At 34.8% G+C, this 22,467-nt stretch overlaps 1 protein-coding gene across 1 annotated transcript in view; it reads left to right on the forward strand.

Moving 5' to 3' along the window:
* The window catches only part of NPAS3 (neuronal PAS domain protein 3), a 616,659-nt gene that overhangs the window by 308,363 nt on the left and 285,829 nt on the right, over window positions 1-22,467 (forward strand). Inside the window, 1 exon segment of the mRNA XM_032692228.1 lies at window positions 1,314-1,396. Within this exon segment, the coding sequence (XP_032548119.1) occupies window positions 1,314-1,396 (83 nt within the window).

The raw sequence follows: 22,467 nt of genomic DNA on the forward strand, positions 1-22,467 counted from the left end.
GCAGTCACCATTTGTAATTATGAGCTATTGCCTTAATCTATTAGCTATGAAGCCACCTGTTTGCCCAGTATAAATAGCTTAGAATTTCCTGCAAGGAAATTACATGAAACATCAATAAGGAATGATATTACATTTTTAGGTCAATATGACTATCATTACTTGGCATTTATCTTTTCCTACTGATATCACGTTTGGCAGCCAGTATCATAGAAGACTAAGAAATTGTTGCTCTGTATTTTGTTTTCATTGGTGTTAAATTAGCCTGTTCAGTAATGACAGTCATTCATTCTGCTTGTTTTAGTGGATCCTTGGTATTTCATTTTTCTTATCATACATTGTAAAGACAGCAATACGTAAAGACGGACTAGTGCTGTGATGGTTTCAGAGGTGTAGACAATCAGGGTCTTTGGATGTAAATATTTTAAAAGGGTGCAGAATGAACTTTGCCTCCTCTCTCTGCTGCAGATATGCCTGGTTTTGTCACTAAGACAGAAAAGGAAAGTTCCTGCAGCCCTGTGCTGTCTTTTCTGTGCTCTAGCTTTCTCTGATCATGAGGCAAAGATAGCCTAGACTTAAGAAGAAACCTCACCTTGCAACAGATGCCTACTCTTGTTTATACTCAGACTTGATTGCTGGCTTTGTGTTCCTGGCATAGAGAGTTTAATGGAATATTAATTTTGTGATCTCTCAGCCTTTTTTGTAGTCCCTGCTGTCTTTAAAGCATAACTGCCTATTGCTCACTTTGTACTTTTAAACTACATAATTTAAATGTAGAAGCTGAAGTTTCAGGTGCCTGTTTCAGCAAAAAACATGGATACCTGGGATAGTAAAATACTTCCTTATGCTAAGAACTTTGAATAGATGTGTTTAAAAATGCTGGCTTTTTAATGTTGTGTTTATTTCATTTCAGTTTCAAATAAGATAAGTGACATGTTCTCATCTCTTTGTAAATCATGAGTAGTATTTAGTTCTTGTCCCCACATTTCAAAACATTTACATTATAGGTAACCTCTTTTTCAGTAGCATTTTTCATTAAATTCTGTGTACTTTCATCAAACCTATAGGGACTTGGAATATATTCGAACAAACGATTAATTTCCAGATTTTTTTTACATTTAAATATTTTTTTTAAAAAAGTTATTTTTTCCTTCAGATTTGAGTCTGAAATTAGATACTAATTTTATATGCTATGTAGAAAGCAAATTTGAAATTAACATGTATAAAATGAAAAACATTTAAATAGTTAACGTCAGTGATCAGGATGCATGAGAAATGAATGTACAGACCTTGCAACATAACTGTTTTTTATTCAGTTATAGGTGCCCAGCGCAGGAGAAGTCCCAGTGCCCTTGCCATTGAAGTATTTGAATCACATTTGGGAAGTCATATTTTACAGGTAAAAAAATGGCTTTTCCAAGAAAAATTGAAATAACTACCTAGTCATATTGCTGCCAATAATTTGAATAGCATTGTTATCAGCATTTATATTAATGAGATTTTTTTCATGCTCATATTTCTCCTATTTAGAAAGTCTGTGATTGGGAGAATGTTAATGAGAGGGAGGGCAAGTGTTATTTTAGGTGAATCACCATATTTTGTTGTTTAGAATTGTGCAGTTGGTGTTTGTTCGCAGAATACCTTTATGTTTTGTGTGTATGTGTGTAAAAGGGAGTATTTTGTGTTGGTAATTTGATTTGTTTTACGTGTCATGTATCAATTTAGGGTTGGGGTTTTTTCCCCCGTTTTGTTTTACGAGCACTGCTTTCTTCCATGGTATTCCAGTTGTCACAATTATATATCACAAATTTGGAGCAAGCTGCAAGGAATAAAAAAATGAACAGCAGCATGACTGTCTCCTTAGCTATGAGATAAAAGCTAATCTGGTATTTATCAAACTATTTAGTCTCATGGTACAAGTCATCATATTCCAGGAAGATTAAACTGAAAAACAATGACCTGATGGAAACATCCTTGTGTATGCTTTGTTTTGCCAGGGTTACTACAACCTTTCTTAGTTTGCAGTAATAAAACGTGGAATAGAAGCAGTTAAGAAGAAAATGTGATGTGTTTTTGCAGTAAGGCAAACCTCAGCCCCATGGAAATAAAAACCTCAGTCTTTTCTAAGCGTGGTACTGAATAACTGCTCTTACTTAGCAATGTACACAGCTTCTCAATGCAAATATATTGCCTGGTGTATTATCTTTTGAGATGTACAAAAGAGGGAAATTAGGATATTATCATGAGAAATATTCCACTTAATTTGAAATGATTGAGAGCTATCTCTCTGTACTAACTCAGCTGTGGCATTCAGAAGCACTATGGATAATGTCAAATTTTTCACATCTTTATAAAGTAACTAAATGCAGAATAGCAACAAGGATAATTTTAGGAAAACATAAAAAATTAACTGGTAGAATTAATTTTATTTTTGGAACAAAAATAATGATCTAAGTGATTTGCTTAGCTGTGCACTCTTGGTAGAGGTCTAGGTCAAGTTTTTGATTCTGTAAGCAACTACTTTTGTTGTAGTTACCGTGTCAGAGATCTGCTCCAGTATCTGCAGTACTCTGTTTGCACATTAGGCTTGAACACTGTTATGCTGTCTCATACATGTAGAAAAAAAGAAGAAATAGCAGTTTTGTGATACTTCAGTTAATATGATTTGTCATTTTTTGGAGTGTGTAAACATATCATAGATCTTAAATGCATGTTTTTTACAATATTATTTATAACTCATAAAACATAATTGAGACTGATTAATATACACTCCTTGAGTATTAATTATGACTCTTATGAATGACAATGAAAAAACCTAGGATGGCCACTTTGAAAACTACCAAATATTTGAGTTTTTCTTTTAATGGATACTAAAACAATCAGTGACTTTCATGCTTGTTAAAACTAGATCCCCCTTGTGTTTTTCATTTTTTGTACTTATTTGTGATAAATTAAGGTTTTTTCAGGATATAACTTTATCATATTACTACTAAAAAAAACCCTGTATTGCACTTGTACCCCTAAGTGAGGATTTTCAATCAAAATTATCATCAGCATTGTATTGAATATCTCTTGAGGTGTGGCCTTTTCATAGGAGGTAATGCTTTTATCAAATTAGTCCCATTAATCTCTCAATTGATAATAGGAAGTTCCACTTTGATATTTGCAAGAGATAGACTGTTGATGATGGATAAAGCACAAAAAGAATTAATAGTAGTGGATAGTTTTTTCTTTTTTAGATTTTGTCCTACTTTAGAAGAGTAATCGACCCTTGGGACAAAAACCTGGGTCATGCATTCAAATGCATCACTTCTAAACAGATCAGAATGAACTTTAAAGCATTGCCTTGTGGTCTTATAGGTAGAAAGATAATCACTAGAAGACAAAATTATTCTTAAAACAACAATTAGACAGATTCTGTCATGGAATACAGTTCTAATATGTTCTCATTTAGTCTGCTGCTCCTAGAAATTATTTTCAAATAACTATCATGATAAGTATTGTTTGCAAGAAAAGTAAACAACCTTGATTACACCTTGGGAATTTTGATTTCAAAGTCTGCTATCTGAAGAAGTTGAATTAATAGTTTGTGTAATCCCTTTTGCTATTAATATTTTGAAGACTGGGTTAAGTGTAAGCTCAGAAATTAAGGAGCCTCTCTAATCCTTTTAATATTTTGATACTTCAAAATTTATTGACAGACAAACGAGAAGCATAATATAGTGTATCTGTAAAAAATGGATATAGTTTATTTATAGTGATCTTGCAAAAACAGAAATGCAGGTGCATATTGTGATATTTTTACATCTTGAGTCTACAAGTATCTAGTATCAGCTAGTCATGCTATGTATACATTATATACGTTAATCATATCTATATTATTAAATCTATATACTTACATATAATATTTATCATTGAATGAAGAATGCTTTAACTGATGACAATTTTTTTTTTAATATTAAGAAATCCTTAACTGATGATTGATACAACTACTAAAGGTATTCTCCCCTGTACACTTTAGAAGTGGAGAAACTAGAAAATTAAAAATCTGCCTCTCAGAGGAAAAATAAAAGTTAAAAAGTTATTGATTTTGATCTGAGATCACATTTGTGCCTGGTGATCTGTTTCATTGATAGTAGACTTTACCAACTCCAAAAAAATCTACACACTTATACCTTTGCATAGATCCAGAGATGGAAAATTGAGTAAAAACCCTGATACAAGGAAATTTAAAACTCCTAAAAGACTTCACGTGTGTAAGGCTGCATGCACCTTTGCATTTGTCTTTTGTACAAATCTAGATATACGCAGAGGCTTATACTTTGCTTCCGTATGAAATGCAACACTTACGCACACTCTCATTAGGTGGGTGGTGAGTCACTGGAACAGGTTGCCCAGAGAAGTTCTGGATGCTGCATCCCTGGGAGTGTTCAGGGCCAGGTTGGATGGGGCTTTGATCAGCCTGGTCTAGTGGAAGGTTTCCTGCCCATGCCAGTGGTGTTGGAACTAGATGATCTTTAAGGTCCCTTCTAACCCAAACCATTTTAAGATTTTATGCTATGTCAAAAAATCTCCAAGCCACATCTGATTGCTGTATGTCATGCTGAAGAGATTCTCATGCTAGATTTGAAGCCAAAGACACTATCCACTCTGTGCTTGTGGAAAAAAAGGCACCACAAAACATGATTGCCTAGACTGTATTATGTTAGATACTTCATGTCAGTGCAATATCTTTTAAATGTTTTCCAAGTAAAATCACCTGAATTATTGGTTAATAGCAATATGTTAATTGATTTTTGACAAGATTTTTGATTTGCCAAATTATGTGCTTTGCTTTTGTTATCTTCTACATTCCTTTTCTTCTGAAAAGTGGTGTTATAATGTGAATAGACAATTCCAGTTTTACATATATATATAAAAATAGATAGACAGAGATAAATATAGATATCTGTTTATCAAAAAAATACAGTAAAAAAATTACTTCTGGTACCTACTATTAAAAATTTGGCTGAAACTGGTTTTAAAAATCAGCAAGATTTTCATAATTTTTTTCAGGGCCCTTGAATTTTTTGTGTAACTTCATTGCTATTGAGAAGGTGTGGAAAAGGGTCAGTAACCCCATATTCTTCATATAATGAGGAATAATCAGGAAATGTAGAACTAAATATAGAGAAAAGGGAAAGTTAGTGAATATATTTGCATATGCAAATTAGCTTAATTGATACTGCTTGCCTCTACAGGGATTTTTCATTACAAACTGGAGTGCTACATTGTTCAGCTCATATTGAGTAATTTAGTAACTAATGAGACCAGTTTGCACTAATTTGCATATGATAAATGAGCTTAATTGCAGTAAATAACTTGGAGGCATAATTACTTAATTTTCCTGTGTTGCATGGCTTTTAAGTTCACGTATGAACAACTCAAGATAATTTTGCATATTTAAATTAGTTGCTTTTAAAATTCTTGAACAAAAAAGAACACACCTTACAATTTGAACTGTAAAACAATTAAAAGTAAAATGTACAGTATTTTGAAATAAAATCTAATATTTTTAAAAATATGTGTTTCTTCCTTTAAAAATAGCAATGCCTTCTAAAAGACTAAGTATTTAGAATCAATCACTATGGAGTAGTTTTAAAGTCAGGCTTGGATAGAAAGATGGTATTAGTAATAATAATAGGAGTGTGTATATGAAGTGTAGTGAGCAGTACACATTTTGTATTTCTACATACAAAAGAGTGATAACTTTCATAATTGCATTCTTTGCTTCAGCAGTGCCTACTCAACTGTTAAGAAACTGTAACACTTTCATATAGCATTACATTACCATACATAGTAACTTAGACACTAGTTGTCTTAAATTGTTTATACTGTCCTACTTCTGCCTCATTTTGTGTAAAGAAATCCTTAAATTGGAGAGATACTAAGTGTCAGTGAAACAATATTTTTTTTGTAAGCTTATTCAGTCATGAGCACAGGCATGAATAAACCTTACAATGTGGATTTGCATTATGAGTTTCAAAAAACACAAACAAGCAAAACAAATAAACAAACTAAAACCAAATCCAAAATCAACCTAAATGGAAGATCTTAGTTAGTTTATTCCATGTCCCTGAAGTTATTGCACATCAGATAATTCTCATAGATTTGATAGACTTGAACTACAGAACTAGACAGAGAAAAAAAACCGAACCACCAATCTCATTCAGTCCCATAGCAAGCTCTGTAGTGCATCTGTGATTTACAAGTGGATGACAATTGCCGAATTCTCCATCTGTTCCATAAAGGTGCCCACCTACCTTCCCAGAAGCTTTCCACAAGGCTTGTTGAATGTTATCTTGGAAATTTTATGACACTTGCATTTCCCTTTTACTTTATTTAGTACCTTTATCCCCATTAAGAAAGTATTTTGTGGGGAACAAAGGTCTTTGTAATTGCAGTATCAGATTCAATCAGAGAAAAAAAATCAGGTTTCTATTAAGACAACCTCAGTGAAAACTGTCTGACCCTCTAAGTTGTATTCTTCATTAAGTCAAGAGTCACAAGGTACAAACCACTTACACTGAGTCAAGTGGTTCACAATACAGAGAGGATACCTGTAGTGGATGTCCAGTTGTGTCCAAGATGACGCAACAAAGTCATCTGTAATATTCACAAGGCCTATAAGCCCTTGTTTTACTTTCTAGAAGACTCTGTATCATCACAGACTTGATCACATAATGTCAACCTAGAATGAGAGCTTTGAACTACTTGGGAGCTACACATAGCTCAGATGCTGCAATTTGGCTTTACTCCGTGCAGTAGTCCCAAGCTTTCCATGTGTGAAAAGCAGCATTATATTTTGTAAACATATTTCACATGCTTTTCACTCCACTGGAAGCCTTGGGTTGTGGATGGAACCTCATGGAGATTTAGTTGCCTCCTTACCTCCATCCTATAGAGAAGCCACAGGTTATTAGACCCATTGATGTTACTTTAGCTTTTCTGTATTTGAAGTCAACAAACAAACAAACCCTGTGGATGCAAGAAGCCTGATGAATTGCTACTATTGTGAACAATTGAACAATGTCCCTCATCCTAACAGTTTTCTGCTCTTTTTTTAATTACTTTTATTAACATATACAACACTGTAATAATTAGACTAACATGAAACTGTACAAATATATCCTGTATGTCAACTTAGTATCCTACTGTTCTTCAGAGAGGGGCCCTCATTAATTGTGAGGTAAATGTGCAGGCTGAATGTGACATCTGTGTTTTCTAGTGAATAGTTCCAGATGATGCCAGTACCATATAGAGTAGCTTAGACTGTACCAGAGCATGTCAGATAAGCTTAAGTTTCTCAGGAAAGAGGAAAATTAATAACAGTCTCTTCACTCCAGATGAGCACTCTAACAGTTATCTGTTTGCAGGTAGCTAGTACCCCATCCACCTGCACCCCTAAACTACCATAACTCTATGTCTACAATTGTGTTCAAGGAGATAATCCCATTCTACTCTTTGATATGAGTAATAGCTGCAAATAACAGTTTGCATCATATGAGTGATACTCTCAGAAGTACTCATGGTCACATGAGTGATCAACTGAATGCTAACAAAGATTGTTAATATCTCAGTAGTTATGAAACAAAAGGCTTTTCCACATCTTCAACCAGAAAAATTGGAAGTTGTTATTGGGAAAAATGTTTTCACATTCTCCTTAAATTAATGCAGTTTCATCATCCAGTTTATAAATTAGTGTTATCAGATACAGAAGGTGTAGAAACACATACCAAATTTGAAGGAAACTTTCATATTGGACTTTTTTCTCTGTTGTCCAAATGACTCTTGTCCTCCATTTCTCTTATTATTTTTGTACAATTGTTGACACACTCTATAGAACAATCTATCAAGCTTTGCGTAGACAAAAAGCAAAAAGAATTCATTATACAGTTTCACTACAGTATTTAGTCATGTTTGGAAGACGTTGCTATTTACCTATAGTAACTAGATTAGAATATAATAGGGCAATGACACTATTCATTTTTTCAAAATGCATCTTGCTGGAGACCATGTGGGTAAAGTTCTCCATACATTGTAAATATGCATGTTAAGCAGGTAACAAGTGCAGATTGAGGACAATCTGTGAAATGTTTTGTTAAGGTAAATTAGAGATCAGTGAACAGAGCAAGTTATTTACATTTCTGTAGTAATGAACAATTGTGGATGAAGGTACAAGAGTTGTACACAATTAACAGAAGTTTCTCCTGTAGTGAAAACAAGTATCACACTTTGCCCTGTAAACACACTGTTAGTTAGGTATTAAAGTCAACAAACAGTAAAAATAAATATAATTGGAACAAGAAGATACATAGTTCTAAATTTGTCTTTCCCCACAAATGTTGTGTAAAATTTTGTAGTGTTTTAATTAGATATATGTAGGAATAAAACAAGTGCAAGTTGACCTTAAGTTTAGAGGCTGGCTAGGCTTAAGCTGAGTGGAAATCTCACTTCTTCCAATATTTGAATTATTATAGGAAGTCCCATCTGACAAGTAAATTTAAGAAGCAGGAAAAGAGAAGGAAAGTCTTGGAGTGCTATAAAATATTAGAGAGAAGATTTATCTTCTCATTTGCTATTTTCAGTCATTCTGAGTATTACATAATGAGGTTATCTCTGTATAACACTAGTCAACACAGAAATAATGACACAAGACTAAAGGTGACGAAACAGCAGATGGTAGTACTGATGGAGGATTTTTCCAGGCTGAAAAAGATGTTAGGAGAAAAGACTTCTACTGGCTTGGAGATTTGTGAAGGGCAATTGCTAATGATGGTGTCAGTGGTACACTTTCTGAGAACGAAGAAGACTGTTCAGCTTCTTGTCTGCATTGGGTTAAAGGGGTAGACTACTAACTGGCATCTGTTAGCATGTGTAAAAGGCAGACAAATAGAAGAAAATGTGAAAAGTGACAAAACTTAGGACATGTTGAAGAACATGGATCTGCGCGGTCTGAAAGTAAAGATTTTTGGGATCAGATGAGGTTAAGTTATGCATTAGTAGACAACCTGTAAGTGAAGAGATGAATTAAGAAGAAAGTTGCTACAGATCAAACCATGCAGCAAAGTGATCCTAAACTTTCTCTTGGAGATGAAGAGCCATGCATAATGCAAACGAGACAGAATGAGTACATAACAAGTCAGACTGAAGGTTTGGAGGTCATATAAAACCTCTATGAGGGAATGATTTCTATAAGGCACGCATCTAGTCTACTATGTATACTTAAAATTTTGAATCTGAACCTTTTCATGTTCATGTACGGACTATTTTTATGAGTTTTCTTCCTGACATTAAGCAGCATCCAGAGAGTTTGGGTACAAAACCAAAGGGACACCAATTGCTTTCAACAAAATGCAGTCCAGAAATTAAACACAAGAAGCAAGAAAAAGAGGCATTTGTTTAATCTACATGTCTATCCAAAATCAAAGCATTTAATATGCAACCATCTTTCTCTAGAAAAGCTGACAATTATGAAGTTCAAATTAGTCACTCAGAAATAGTGATGTAACAGGAATGAATGGATGCTGTAATGCTTTAGTATAAACTGAACAGTGATCGATTTATGGTGTAAGAGATAGTATATACACAGAGGAAATTACAGCTTTCTAAAAGAGATACAATTCTAAGTGGACAGGACCAAAGAAAATAATCTGGATTATTTTAAGAACAATAAATTAGGAACAAAATAAAAAAAATAGTAAGATAATTAAAAATAATCAGCATGATAATGTTATGTTGAGAAAAGATAGATACGCAATCAATTGGAAATAGTAATTTGAGATGACATGAAATATCCAGTTATTTACAGCTCAAACACGGCATCCCAAACACAATTTGAAAGCAGGAAATCAGTGTAAATGCGATACGTTGTAAAAAGAGCCATAGGACTGTGGAAACAAAAGATTAATATCTTACTTTTCAGTGTGCCTTTCCAGGGACAAGACATCTCCATAGCAGCTTTCCTTTTATGATTTGAGGATAGATCTATTTCATCTTTCAGCAGCTAGTATATAACCTACATAGGAATCTGATCAAGCTTGATCACAGTTGCTCTTCAAGTATTTTGTAGATTGAGTAGTCTTCTCAGATGATCATCTTCTTGTAATAAAAGGATAAACTCTTACATTTGATGTTAATTTATTAGAACTTTAGAAATCTAATTTGCATTTATACTAGTGTAAGTGATTCAGAGTAGTGATAGTATTTGAAGCTAAGAGTAGGCAGAAAAAACTTTCTCATAGAATTTTGTTGTTGTGGCCCTCTATTCACTGTTGGGTGCTCTTTACACTTTAGGCATGTGTAAATGCCACGGAAAGCTATGATATGCCTCTGGTGTTGCACCGGTTTAAATATAACAGAGGTTAACTGGATACATTGCACAATTCTAAAAAGGGCTAGGAACAAAGCCTAGATCAGAATCTGAAAAGGTTAAAGGAGTTGTGGAGACAGCACTGTTACAAGAGACATCTCAGGTCCATTAGCTGGAACACAGAGTAAGAGAATTTCCTGGGTTCAGGAGACTCAAAAGGTGCTAATTTACATACTCCAATTTGTCCCAGTCACAGTAAATGCATCAGATTGACTCCATAAGGGCAGGACTTTCGATCTGGAGTTGTGGCAAAGGTACACTGTCTGAGCAGTTGCTGCCCAAGGGGTTATATACTAAAAGGAGGCTGGGGGAGGTGTGGGAAATAGCAAATTGTTTTGTAATTGGAGCTTGGAACAGTAGGCTTAAACCTGCATTTTATATGGCAACTATACATAAAAGCGTGCAGTTTCATTAATAAAGAAATATTGATCTGAGCAGGACACAGCATACAGTAGTGTGTCATTTAATCCTGAGAAAGTATTTGAAGAAAATGACATATCTCAGGCACTGTTTGTTGACCGTTTTGTTGTCACCTGCTGAGTGTTGTCATTTCCATAGCCAGTGGGCTGTATTGAATCAGACAGAGGGAATAGGTCATTAAAAGAAATGGAGGAGTTTCTGCAGCCTATAGAAGCTGAAGAAGGATTTTTTTCTTCAGATACATCAACAGAACTCTATTGGAGTCTGCATTCATCTATGATTTGGGGTTTTGCCCTATTTTTCTCTGAAGTAAGGTGGCTTGAAAAGTATAGACAGTAAAAACTAATATGTGGGTTCACCAGAAAGAATTATACCTTCTATGGTGTTTGCAAAGATATAGGTGAGGACAGTAAGTGTCCTGGTTTCAGAATGCCTTGTTTCGTTTTTTTTTTTCAATCACAGCATTCATCAAACAAGGAAAAGAGTGTTGATTTTATATAAATAAAAAAATGGGGAAAAATATTTCATCGACATGCTGGGCAAGTTAACTGATATTTTTCTTCACTTTCATGAAAACATTGATGGTAGTTTCAAAGATTACTATATTCCTCATTTCAGGCTTTATGAAAACAAAAAGCACTAGAAATAGGCTTTAGACATCCTTTGTACTCTTCTGCAATAGATGTGAAGGCCAGCACTATGTGCCCTCTTTTTCCCTGGGAGCTGACAAAGGGTAATGTTGGAGCCTGCATACAGAAACCCCTTAAATGGAGCACGGACAGCTGAGATTCATATGAAAGCTGTTTTGTTTAAGGCTGGTTTTAACCAGGTTATTTCATCATATCAGGTATCTGCTAGTCACTTTTTCTTTTTTTTTTTCCAACTGTGAGGCCTAAATAAATAAAAAATTAAATATTGACATGGAAGCTGTGTATTCAACCTTCCCCACGGCTATAGAAGGTGAAGCCCCAGACATGGTTCTGTTTTTCCTGGATTTTACTTGGAAAGTGCAAGCACCTTTACAGACTTATAAGTACATAACATTTAAACGAATACAAATATTGTTGAAATAAATGAGTTAGCCTTGTAGAGCATGCTCTCTATTCTGAAGTGTATTATCTCAAAAGTTGATTAAGAGTGGTTGTTTCTATTAGTTGCTGCTAAAATGTCACTGTATTAGAATTTCTACCTGTACAGAAAATTAAAAAGGGACTATGGAAACAAATGATAACATTTCCACAAGTGAAGTAGTTCTGTGTAATTACATGGCATCACATTTGGACACACACACACACACACACACATTTAATAAGGTCACATAAGATGCAAATTCGTGCTGACTTCTGTTCATTAATTATGCACAGTACTTAGCCAATGAATTGTTTTCTTCTTTTACATTTTTTCCATTTTAATGAGATTGCTATTTAGATATATATCATTTTACATTACTGTAAGACTATACCTCTTTGATTGTGTCTCATATTCAGGTTTGATTTAATGCATTGTAGATTCTTTTCTACATATTATAGCTAGTGATTTAAAGTTTGTGCCATTGGCTTGCTTTGCACTTAGTATTTGTTATTCTGTTCACTAGTATCTTCTGCTCATGATAAAGATTTTATTCTTTACGATTTCATTCTTGGGGGTTTTTTTTAGCACAGAGATGGTGGATTATTTGCCTTTAATGCACACTTTAAGAAGAAAGAAAAATCTGTGATGGGTGTGTGTCTGTGTCTAGAGTTCAGAAGTTGTCCTAATATTTCAACAGAGGCCTACAGTAGAGAACAGTCATCATTATGGAGGACACCTTCTTTGCTATAGCAGCTGCCTCCTAGCCCACTGATAAAGCCACATTAGGCTTTGAAGGGGGGCACTGTGGGACTGGTCAGCTTTCTTCAGCCTATCAGCAAATACTTCTTAGTTTACTGTATGAAAAACAGTATTAGCTTTATTGAAAATTGATGAAAAAAAGCCAGAGTTTGAACGAAGGCCTAATATGTAACAAACATGTAGTAGAGACTCTCAGATTTCCTCTCAACAGTCTTAAAGGAGGTCACTTAGAGGTATGATCTAAACTGAAAATCTGGACTCAGTGTTTCAGTATTCAAAGAAAGCAAAATTTTACAAAATAATGTATTTCTATTGTGGTTTAGAATTTCAGTGTTTATTTTATAAAGTATATGATCAGCAGACAATTCTGGAAATAAGAGTAAGCCCGCTGTTAACTCTGAGAACAAAAAGCTTGGGACTTTAAAAAGTGTCATTTTGAAAGACTGTCCTGCTTAATGTGGTGTCTTTTTTTTGTTCTCTCTCAAATAATTTTTGCATTTACGTGTCTGAAACAGTAATGATCAAGGCAGTGTTTTTCATCCTTTACAAATTATGTAGTGAAACAAAATCAAAGACAGAATGTAATCCTCCCTTTGAAGAAAAAGTACTAGATATTCTACACATAAATAATATTTATCAGAATGTATATTAGAAGGTAGGAAACAGTTCAATTTTTCAACAATATGTTATTGTATTAGTCTATCAAAACAAGAAAAAATACTTGGCTTTTTCTACTATAAACCCAAGCTTAATGTCTTGAAAGTGAAAATCATGGTTTTGTGTCTAGGTATTCATTTTTATGTTTTGTAGCTGGCACACAAAAATGAATTATTTTAGTTAGACACCTAGTTGTAGGGTCCTAAAGCTGTGCCTGTGAAAGATCAAACCTATATGTCAGTTGGCCAACAGAAGGTACTACACCTTCCTGTAGGAAGGTCTGCTCTTATCATTGGCATTGCATTGAGGGCGTTGTAGGGATATTTATTTGTGTCGACTGTAGGTCTCTACACATCTGCGTTTTAGGATGCGTTAGTCCTCATAAGGTTGGGCACATGTGGGAGAGGAATGGGGTTGCTTCATGTCTAGTCCTTGCACATTTAGGCTACTGACTTTGAACTGCCCCCCACACTTCCAGTGTTTGCCAAGACTAATTAGCAGCCCTTGGCATTCATTCTACCAAAGTTTCCCCAACTCCCAAATAGATTATTCCTGATGAGGGTATGAATTATCTACATGTAGGAGGCTTGGCAGGAAGTGACTGTAGCTGCTATTTCTGATTTTAGGAGCATGTAAGCCCTTAAGCCTTGCTCTGGAATAACATTCAGTGACCTCCCTCATGGAGAGGCTGTAGTTTCGGTGGACTCCAAATTTAAATAGAAAGTGATCTTTCCCATTTCTTAACTAAGGAAACGGTTAACATTTCTTAATTTATTGGTATCATCAAGCTTTGTTTCCAAGTACTAAGGTCAATACCTTTCATTTTCAAGTCAAGACATAAAATCTCATACTTTTACAGAGCAACTAAGGAAGACCAGTAGCAACAGCAGAACACAGCATTTTACTTAAAGAGCATTTTATTTTCTTTAGTGTCAAGAATGTGCCTCTCAAGGGTGACACATGGAAATATCTAAGGAGGTGTCAATAATATATTGGAAAATTTTTACTTTTTTGGGTTTTTTTTACCTTTAAGGAGCATTTCAATGATGTGTGTTTTCCTCTTTATAAAAATGTCTTTGTGGTGTCATCCAAATCTTATACTCACAATTCCTGGCAATATATCTAGCAGTAAAAAATTGTTTAGGATTAAAACATAATGGATGGTATCAGCATAACTTCCCAGTCACTAGACAGGAAATGAACATTTCCACATTCTACAGATTCACTGCACCTGCAAGATTTCATCATCTGTGCCTAAATCACCAGAACGGTAGATATACTGGAATTAGTTGTGAAAAACGTGAAAGCATTAAGGGATGCATACTATGCTCAGATAGTACTCCTTAATAGAGAGGAACCACTCACTAATCCACAAAACATGACTAGAGGGCAGCAGCAGGCTGACCTGCAGCCCACAGATGACCGAGTTTATCAGCAAAGCCATGATATCAGCAAATTTACCAGCAAATGACATGATACAGGCATCCTACCCAGACTTGGGCATATGGGTCCTGCATCTGTCAGTGTTACACCAGCAGTTGGCTCCCAACTTGGAGCAGATTCTGTATTCCCAATGAATTAGAGATCCCAGCCAACGCAGTGGATAAGCCAAGTCTTCTGAAACAGCGCTGTTATATTTGAAAGGCCAATCTAGGTCAGAAGAAGTCCTGTGAGATTGTATGAGGGTTCTTCCCATTCGTGGCAAATTGTGATGCATAAGGCTTTTTCTAGTTGTACAAGTTTGTGAAAAGCAGCAGCACAGTGAGGAAATGAGAGCATTTATAAATGCCAAAAGAAAAAAATACTTCTGAAAATCTGAAAGGACTGGAACTTACAAGTGGTTTTTTTTCTCATGTGGAGAAGAAACTTTGTTAATATTTACCTGTTCATTTTCCTGGGAGAATTGGTGTGGGTTCCTGAGTCAGCCTTGATCTCCAGAAACACTGAAATAACTTCTCTTTAATAAAGAAGTTCTCTTCTTATGCTGTCCCAGTTTCATAAACTTTGTGAAGGCTAAATCCATTCATGCCACACTGAACAATCTCAGAGAGTGAGAGAATCCTGTGACAGAGATAAGGGCTTCTGCCTCCCCTCTCCCTCGGTATTTTCTCTTTCAGGAAAGTTCTTTATCCAATACTAACTTTCACTGGATTAAGCTAGTGGGAGGGTTGTCTTTCAAAGAGTTTGAAATAGAAGTATCCATTAAGAATGAACACTTGACAGCAAGAAGCATCAAGGGCACCCTAGGACTGAGAAATTTAGCGCATTGGCTTCCTTTATAGGATGAAGGTGTAAAAGAACTTGGAAATGTAAGATTAAACATTCTTCTTTAATTACCTGTAATCTACTTCAGAAGTATCTGTATACCTTAGTGGAGCATTCATTTTTTGCCTGACTTAGATCTTTAAACTAAATTCACTGCAAGCATTATGTTGTCAAAACGCCAGAGTTGATTTTACCCTTGGATAGATTTCATCACAAAAAGAGGTGTGAACTGTGAACAGGGACACATGCTGTTTTTTTCAGCTCTCCTGCACAGCTTTGCTTGTATATTTTTATTTTGAAAACTTCTGGTCAAGCCTTTCTAATATAGAATACATATGGCATATAAGGATTATTGGGAGCTGATGATCTAGTCTAGAGTGCTGTAGAATTCTCCTCTCTTCTGAAAAGATAGTGGAACTGGAAGGATTACTTCTCTTAAAGGTGTGACTTTATAAAGTGTGTTTCTCATTTTAACCAGTGCCAATACTGATTAGCAGAAGAGAATTTTTGGGTTTGTTTTAAAAGGGAAATGTTTCAAAATAAAAAAAAAATCAGGAATATAAGAAGGTGCAATTCCCTTTTTTATTGTGTTAGCCTACTAAGACACCATTCAGATATGTCTTTATAAACCTCTTTTGAGGTAAAAATACTTATAATTAAACTCTGCTGAGTTTGCTTTTCCTGTACAACAATAGACTTTCTTTGTATTTAGTTTAGTTTGTCACTAATGAATGTAGTATTCTGAATATTAGTTATTTCAATGTCCTGCTGACATTCAATTTTAGAGATATTGTGGGTATCTTATTTCTTATAAAACATTTTATGCATTACGTAAGAAATAAGTGCTTAGTATTAGGGAAAAAAAGGTAAATAAAACCATGGAGGTAACTCCCCAGAAAAATCTCTCATTGGAAAGTATTGACAGTATTATTTTGCTACTTGTGCCTTTTCATTAAACTGTATTCATTCCTGATTTTTCTTACTACAGGAAAATTGTATCTTTTATAGCAGAAACACTTCATTTAACTATATGATGTCTGGGGCATGCAGAAGGCTAACTAGAAACAGAAGGCATTTCACAGCTATGAAATAAAGCTTTTGTTGTGAGTTACCTGTTAGAGTAAGTTTTCTCTCTTTCATGACTATAGAAAAAGCACAGAAATGAATCCTAATGGTCCAGAAATAGATTTTGTGAGTGTTCCCCACATATTAGCACATCAAAAGAGCTCAAATTCACATGAATTTTATGAGAATAATTTAAGGAGGGGGGGGAATATTTTTTCCTGATTAATGTAGCAGCCAATTTATTGCTATTTAGTGATTATTCAAGTCTTCTGTGTTTTATTCATATTAATTAATCTGTATATTCTACAGACACCCCAAGGAAAGGCAGACATGAATGCCTGTGTGCTTCACTCTGTTCTGTTAGGTTGAAGATTCAGATGTGAAACTTCTTTATTGTTACTCTTCAAAATAAGAATATTGACAAGAAAAAAGTAGTGAACAATAATACAGTCTGAATTAATAGGAGATTGAAAGAGAGGCAGGAATACAGAAGTTTCTATTTGGGAATCCTGCCCACAGGAAAAAAAAAGATACAGATGTGGAATTCAGCAAGCATTGAAGATGGCTACATAAAGATACAAGCATTTCTTTATGACCAAAATTGTTGGTTTGTGTTCCGTGTGACTTCCTCGCTACAAAAGATCCTGAAGTGGAATAAGAAGTAAGCCATGTGGCAATGTTCTGGTTTCTCTGATGTTCTGATTTTTCCCTAAATACTGTGTACTGTGAAATATTGCTGCAAAGCTAAACCTTTAGGTCATATGTAATAAATTTTTAGCTGATCATCTAAGTCAAATTCCTCCATGAACTTTATGCTGCAGACCCACAGTATGTAGTTAATGGTATTTTATATATTCAGTCCAAATAAAAGATGAGAACACCTAGCACAGTAAATTAATGTAGTGTGGAAAACACTGAACACAGAGATTTTCTACAAGTAGCTGTTGTTTTTACAATACAGAACAAAGACCAAGATCTTGTAGTGAACAGACTAGCAGAATGAAGTCCGCTGAGAAATAAGCCCAGATGCATTTCTTCTTGAAATAAGAACCATAAAGATTGCAAAACCCATATGACAGTTTAATAGATTTTATTTAAGTTACTCATATAATATAACTGAAATTTTACTCTGAAAGAAAGAACACTTTTTCGGTTGCATAAGAGAGCAAGATGGAGGAAATTCAGAGCATATTTTGAGGTAAACCTTTTCAGGATGTGAAACTCACTGAATGTATGAAAATGCATTTCAATGCTAGGCTTAATTTCTATAAGTGCTACATTTTTTTCAAAAAGCAAAAGTTCTGAAATATAAAAAAATTGAATCCCTCAACACAACCTTTGAGTGGTTTACAAGCTTTATTATGTTAGAAAAGTATAAGCTAGCAAAGGTCCTAAGACCTTTTCCCTCTGAAATTTATGACACTTTCTAAGTGGAAGTTTACTTCTCTGACTTTTAATACTTTGTTAAGAAGCAGGAAATGTCATCCACTGTGTGGACCTCAAAAATGCAAGTAATTTGGTCTTGTGGCTCCTCTCACCCTCTTTAGAACTGCATAATCCAGTGACTTCAGTGGATACTCCTGATTTATATCACTATTAATGAATCAGATCTGAAAACTTTGCACTCATGAGAGCTCATACTGTCTGTCTGGCCAATGAATTAGGATAAACTTGTTTGGAATGATGTTCTGTGTTTCAGTTTAATGCTACACCTAAGTTCATGGTTAACTTAAAAGGTGCTTAAATGATTCTCTTAATAGGTGCCTGCAAGCAGAAACATAAAAGATTATGATAAGAACAATTAAAGAAATAGTATCCAGACTGAATTCCATAAGCTGCAGAGGTAAAATGACTGAATTTGTCCTGGTATTGCTTTAATTATACATAGAAAGACTTCCTCCTTCAAATGAAGTACCTCCTTTAAAAACAGAATTATTAATAGTTCCCTGTCAATATAACAAAATCATTAATTAGGATTAATTTATGTCAAGAAAATGTCCTTGTTTTATTTTATGTGAGTATATATTACTCTGATTTCTGCTTACAAGGAGTTATTTGCTGTTTAACTCTTTTTTAACTTTTGCAGTCTTTATTGTTGTTGTATTTTGATTTCAGGTCATGTGACAATCTTATCTTATGTAACCATTGAGCCATTTGAGATAGGACATTTTCTAATTACATTAACTAAACACTTCTGGACTGATTTGACTTGAAAAATACCTGCCCGTTGTTATCACCAGGTTTTGTTTTGTTTTATAATTAATGAAGAAGCAATGTCAGTATCTAGTGAAACTCTCACACAATTTTCTAATACCATTTTCCTTATACTGCTTTTTTCAGATAGCTTTGCAAATCTGGAAAATAGCTTTAGCAAAGAAAATTTCCTTGACAGTGGACTTATTTTGGGGTTGTTGAGATTCTATTGATTTAACAATTTTTTCTAACTTCTGTGATTTGAAACCTGCAATATTGCAACTTGGGGTGCTGGAATGCTGGTGCCATTGAAAAAGATCGTTTAAGTTTGGTTACAGTCGTTCTCAGAGATCTTTAGCTGGTCACATATTTCTTGGGTTACCAACATATAAAAAACCTGAAATAAATTCTTAAGTCAGTAATCACTTGTTTTAATGTCCTCTGCTGGAATGTAGCCTTTTGTTTTATAAGATATCTATGAAAAGAATGAAATCCAAAGTGCCTGTAATGTAGCTTTCCCCAGGAAATAATTCATCTACTGAAAATACCATGACTGCTAGTATCAAGGGGAGAAGGAATATAATTAATTCATTGAGAACAATTGTGTCTATATTGCCTAGACTGTCAGGTCAAGATCTCTTATAAGAACTTTTCATTAATACTTATATACTTCTAGTGAAGATTCAGGACTAAGTTCTGGGACCACATACTGCCATCCTTCTTCAGAATTGTCTCCTAATCAGAAGTGACTTGTGTCCTTTTTAAAATACTTTCTCAACATAATTTCTAGAAATAATGATTCACTATAAATATTGCCAGCTTCCTCTCTGAGAAAGACACCTAACTGAAACTCCCTATTTCTGTTGACACGATGAAACTTCTATAGTTCCATTGGTTTGTTGCCATGGCATTCTTCTTTGTGTCACTGCCTGCAACCAAACTATGATGCATTGATGGATTATTTTAATTCAGACTGTCCATGGTGTAAATGATTGCTTTAGTAAAAGAGGGAATACTATTAAATACAACTTTAGAGAACCATTATCCACAGAAGATTTTTAATTTTTTAAATTTATATTAGAATTTTAAAAACCAGTACATTTTACAAGAGGAAATTAGATGTGTTTCTATCATCCTCAAGATATTTATCCATAGGATTTAATATAATGTAAAAATATTATGATAAAGTGAATGTAAACTTTAAGCCTCTTCTACAATGCTAGTAGTAGAAAAGTAGTTCCTATGCTTAAGAAAGTGTAAGTCTCAATAAAGCATAGTATTAAACTTGAAAAATAAAACACAAGATTGGCAAAAGTTACCAGGTGAAATACATATACCAAAGTTCTTCATTTGAAAGAATCACTTCTTGTTTTTAACAAGCAGTTACCAAGCTAGTGAATGTACCATTTTTAGCAGTAATTGCTAAAGGTGTCTTATGTAGGAACACCTGTTGTTACAATAATTTCAGTGCAGTTATTGGTTGCATCTACCTTCTCTGGAAACTCAGATCTTGCCATGACCCAGAATTGCAAACGTAAATCTAAATTACATGCATCTCTCTCCCACTGAAATATACAGCTACAGTAAAGTTCTCTAGATCTGGACTGAGAGATAATTAACCTTTTCACTCAAACTAAAGAAAAAAAAATTTAAGTTGAACTGTATTTTTTATTTAGGTTGGTAGTGCCCTCACACCAGTCAGCTTTAGACTGACTTCTATTGATATAAATGCATTATGTTCTGTCAGACATCCATTCGAGGTGAATTTAGGGTATCATAGTCATCTTTGAGAGCTGATGAGAACAAATACTGACCAGGCATTCCAGAGGTTCAAAACCTGAACTTGTGAAACTTAAACTGAAGGGTTCAGTTCTAGGAGCTGTAAGCCATTACTGCAATCTTACTGTGTCTTTTGTCTGGTTACCCGGTGAGAAAACAAGCTATACTGTTACCTAATGAGAAGAAATTCTGAGCAAGATTTTAGAAACAGTTTCACAATATTGTGTAAAAATTTGATGTCTTGTGAGGGAACATGATTCAGGATGGGAACAGTTCCCGGCATTCCCCTTTTACCTGTGCCCTATTCTGACTTGCTCCCCCGTTTGCCTGTCTGATACACCACCCTATGTTCTGTGCTTTTTCCCTGGCGGGACAGATAAGAATCGGGGGCACGCTTGAATGAAGAACTTTGCTTGCACCCTTCCTTGTGTCCTGTCCCCCCTTCGGACCGCGACAATGTCTGTCTTGCATTTTATACTAATTATGTGTTCAAGGGGAAAATTACACTTAGAAAGATACAATCTGTGTGTGAGGTCTGTTTAGTCTTCATGACCAGTTCTTGAGAATCCGATGCACTCCTTGAGGATTACTGAAGTTGGGGGATAGAGGAGGATGGTGATGGTGTTGAAGGGGAAATAAAGAGTTTTCTACTGTTTTTTAGTCCAGGAATTGGGTTACATGGGACTAGATAGACACTATTTTTTTTTTTCTGTGAACCAAGATCAAATCTAATGATAGTCCTTATCTTTCTGGTTCCTGAGCTTTTTGCTTTTTTCCTTTTAAAACTTGGTTTTTGTAATCCCATTGAAATCAGTCCAGTTTCCTTCTTTAACATCTGAGAAAGGTTATTAAGAGCTAATAAAGAATTGAAAAATGTGATTGAGCTAATATGAGGCCATCAGTGAACTAGTTTGTGCTCATTCAGGCACAATGGATGCGAAGGACAATCCCAAAAAACACAGCTGGCAGTGAAAAATTTTGCAAACAAAGATTGGCTTCTTTTACTTGGCAGGAAAAACTACTGTGATTCTGAAGTACAGAACTGCTTTTTAACTCTATACTGTTTGCCAAACCAGTTCCAGAAAAATCATATGAGTGAGAAGTGTGAGACTTGCAGTTAGTGATATGTTTTCAGGTAAAAGAAACTAGAATTACATGCTGACAGCAATCAGGTCTACATGTGTTAATGAGGGGAAATGTTTCTGCTAGTCCCTCTCTGTCTCAATAACCATTCTCAAGGGCTTTGCAAAAAGCTTTCACTTATTTAGTATTGTATACCTAGTAGGCTATTGTCTTTTCAGTGCATCTGGTGTCAAATCTAATTCCTTTACTCTTTACCCAGAGGAAATCCTTCTCCATTATTTCCTAGTGGGAGAAAAGGCATCTTAAGCTTTGCCCCACTGAACAGAGACAGTGTGCACATTTCGCGTATCATCTTTCTGTACCTTTTTTTTTTCCCTCAAGGAGGTCTCATGTTAGTTTCTTAGAATCAGGGAATAAGAATCTTACTAGTTTCACCTTGTCAGCTTTTTCTGATTAATGAAACCAATACTGTCATTAAAATTTGGGCCATATGATTACAGTTAATGAGATAGTGTAAATGGAGTAATAGTCTTATGGCAATTTATGTCACCTGTGATTCTGGCCATTAAACTGTGAACTTGTTAACTTGTTGGGGACATCTGGATAAGAAAGACAAGTCCATTCCATCAGATGTGTTCTGCACACCACATTTTTCCCAGGAGTGTTAGATACATATGTTTCAATTTGCAGATGTTTATTCTCATAACAGACTCAAATGGAGTTAATTTTTGGGATTGCAGTTGAATTATTGTGTTATACACAGCAAA

Source organism: Chiroxiphia lanceolata, chromosome 6 (assembly GCF_009829145.1).
Source record: "Chiroxiphia lanceolata isolate bChiLan1 chromosome 6, bChiLan1.pri, whole genome shotgun sequence".
Lineage (NCBI taxonomy): Eukaryota > Metazoa > Chordata > Aves > Passeriformes > Pipridae > Chiroxiphia > Chiroxiphia lanceolata.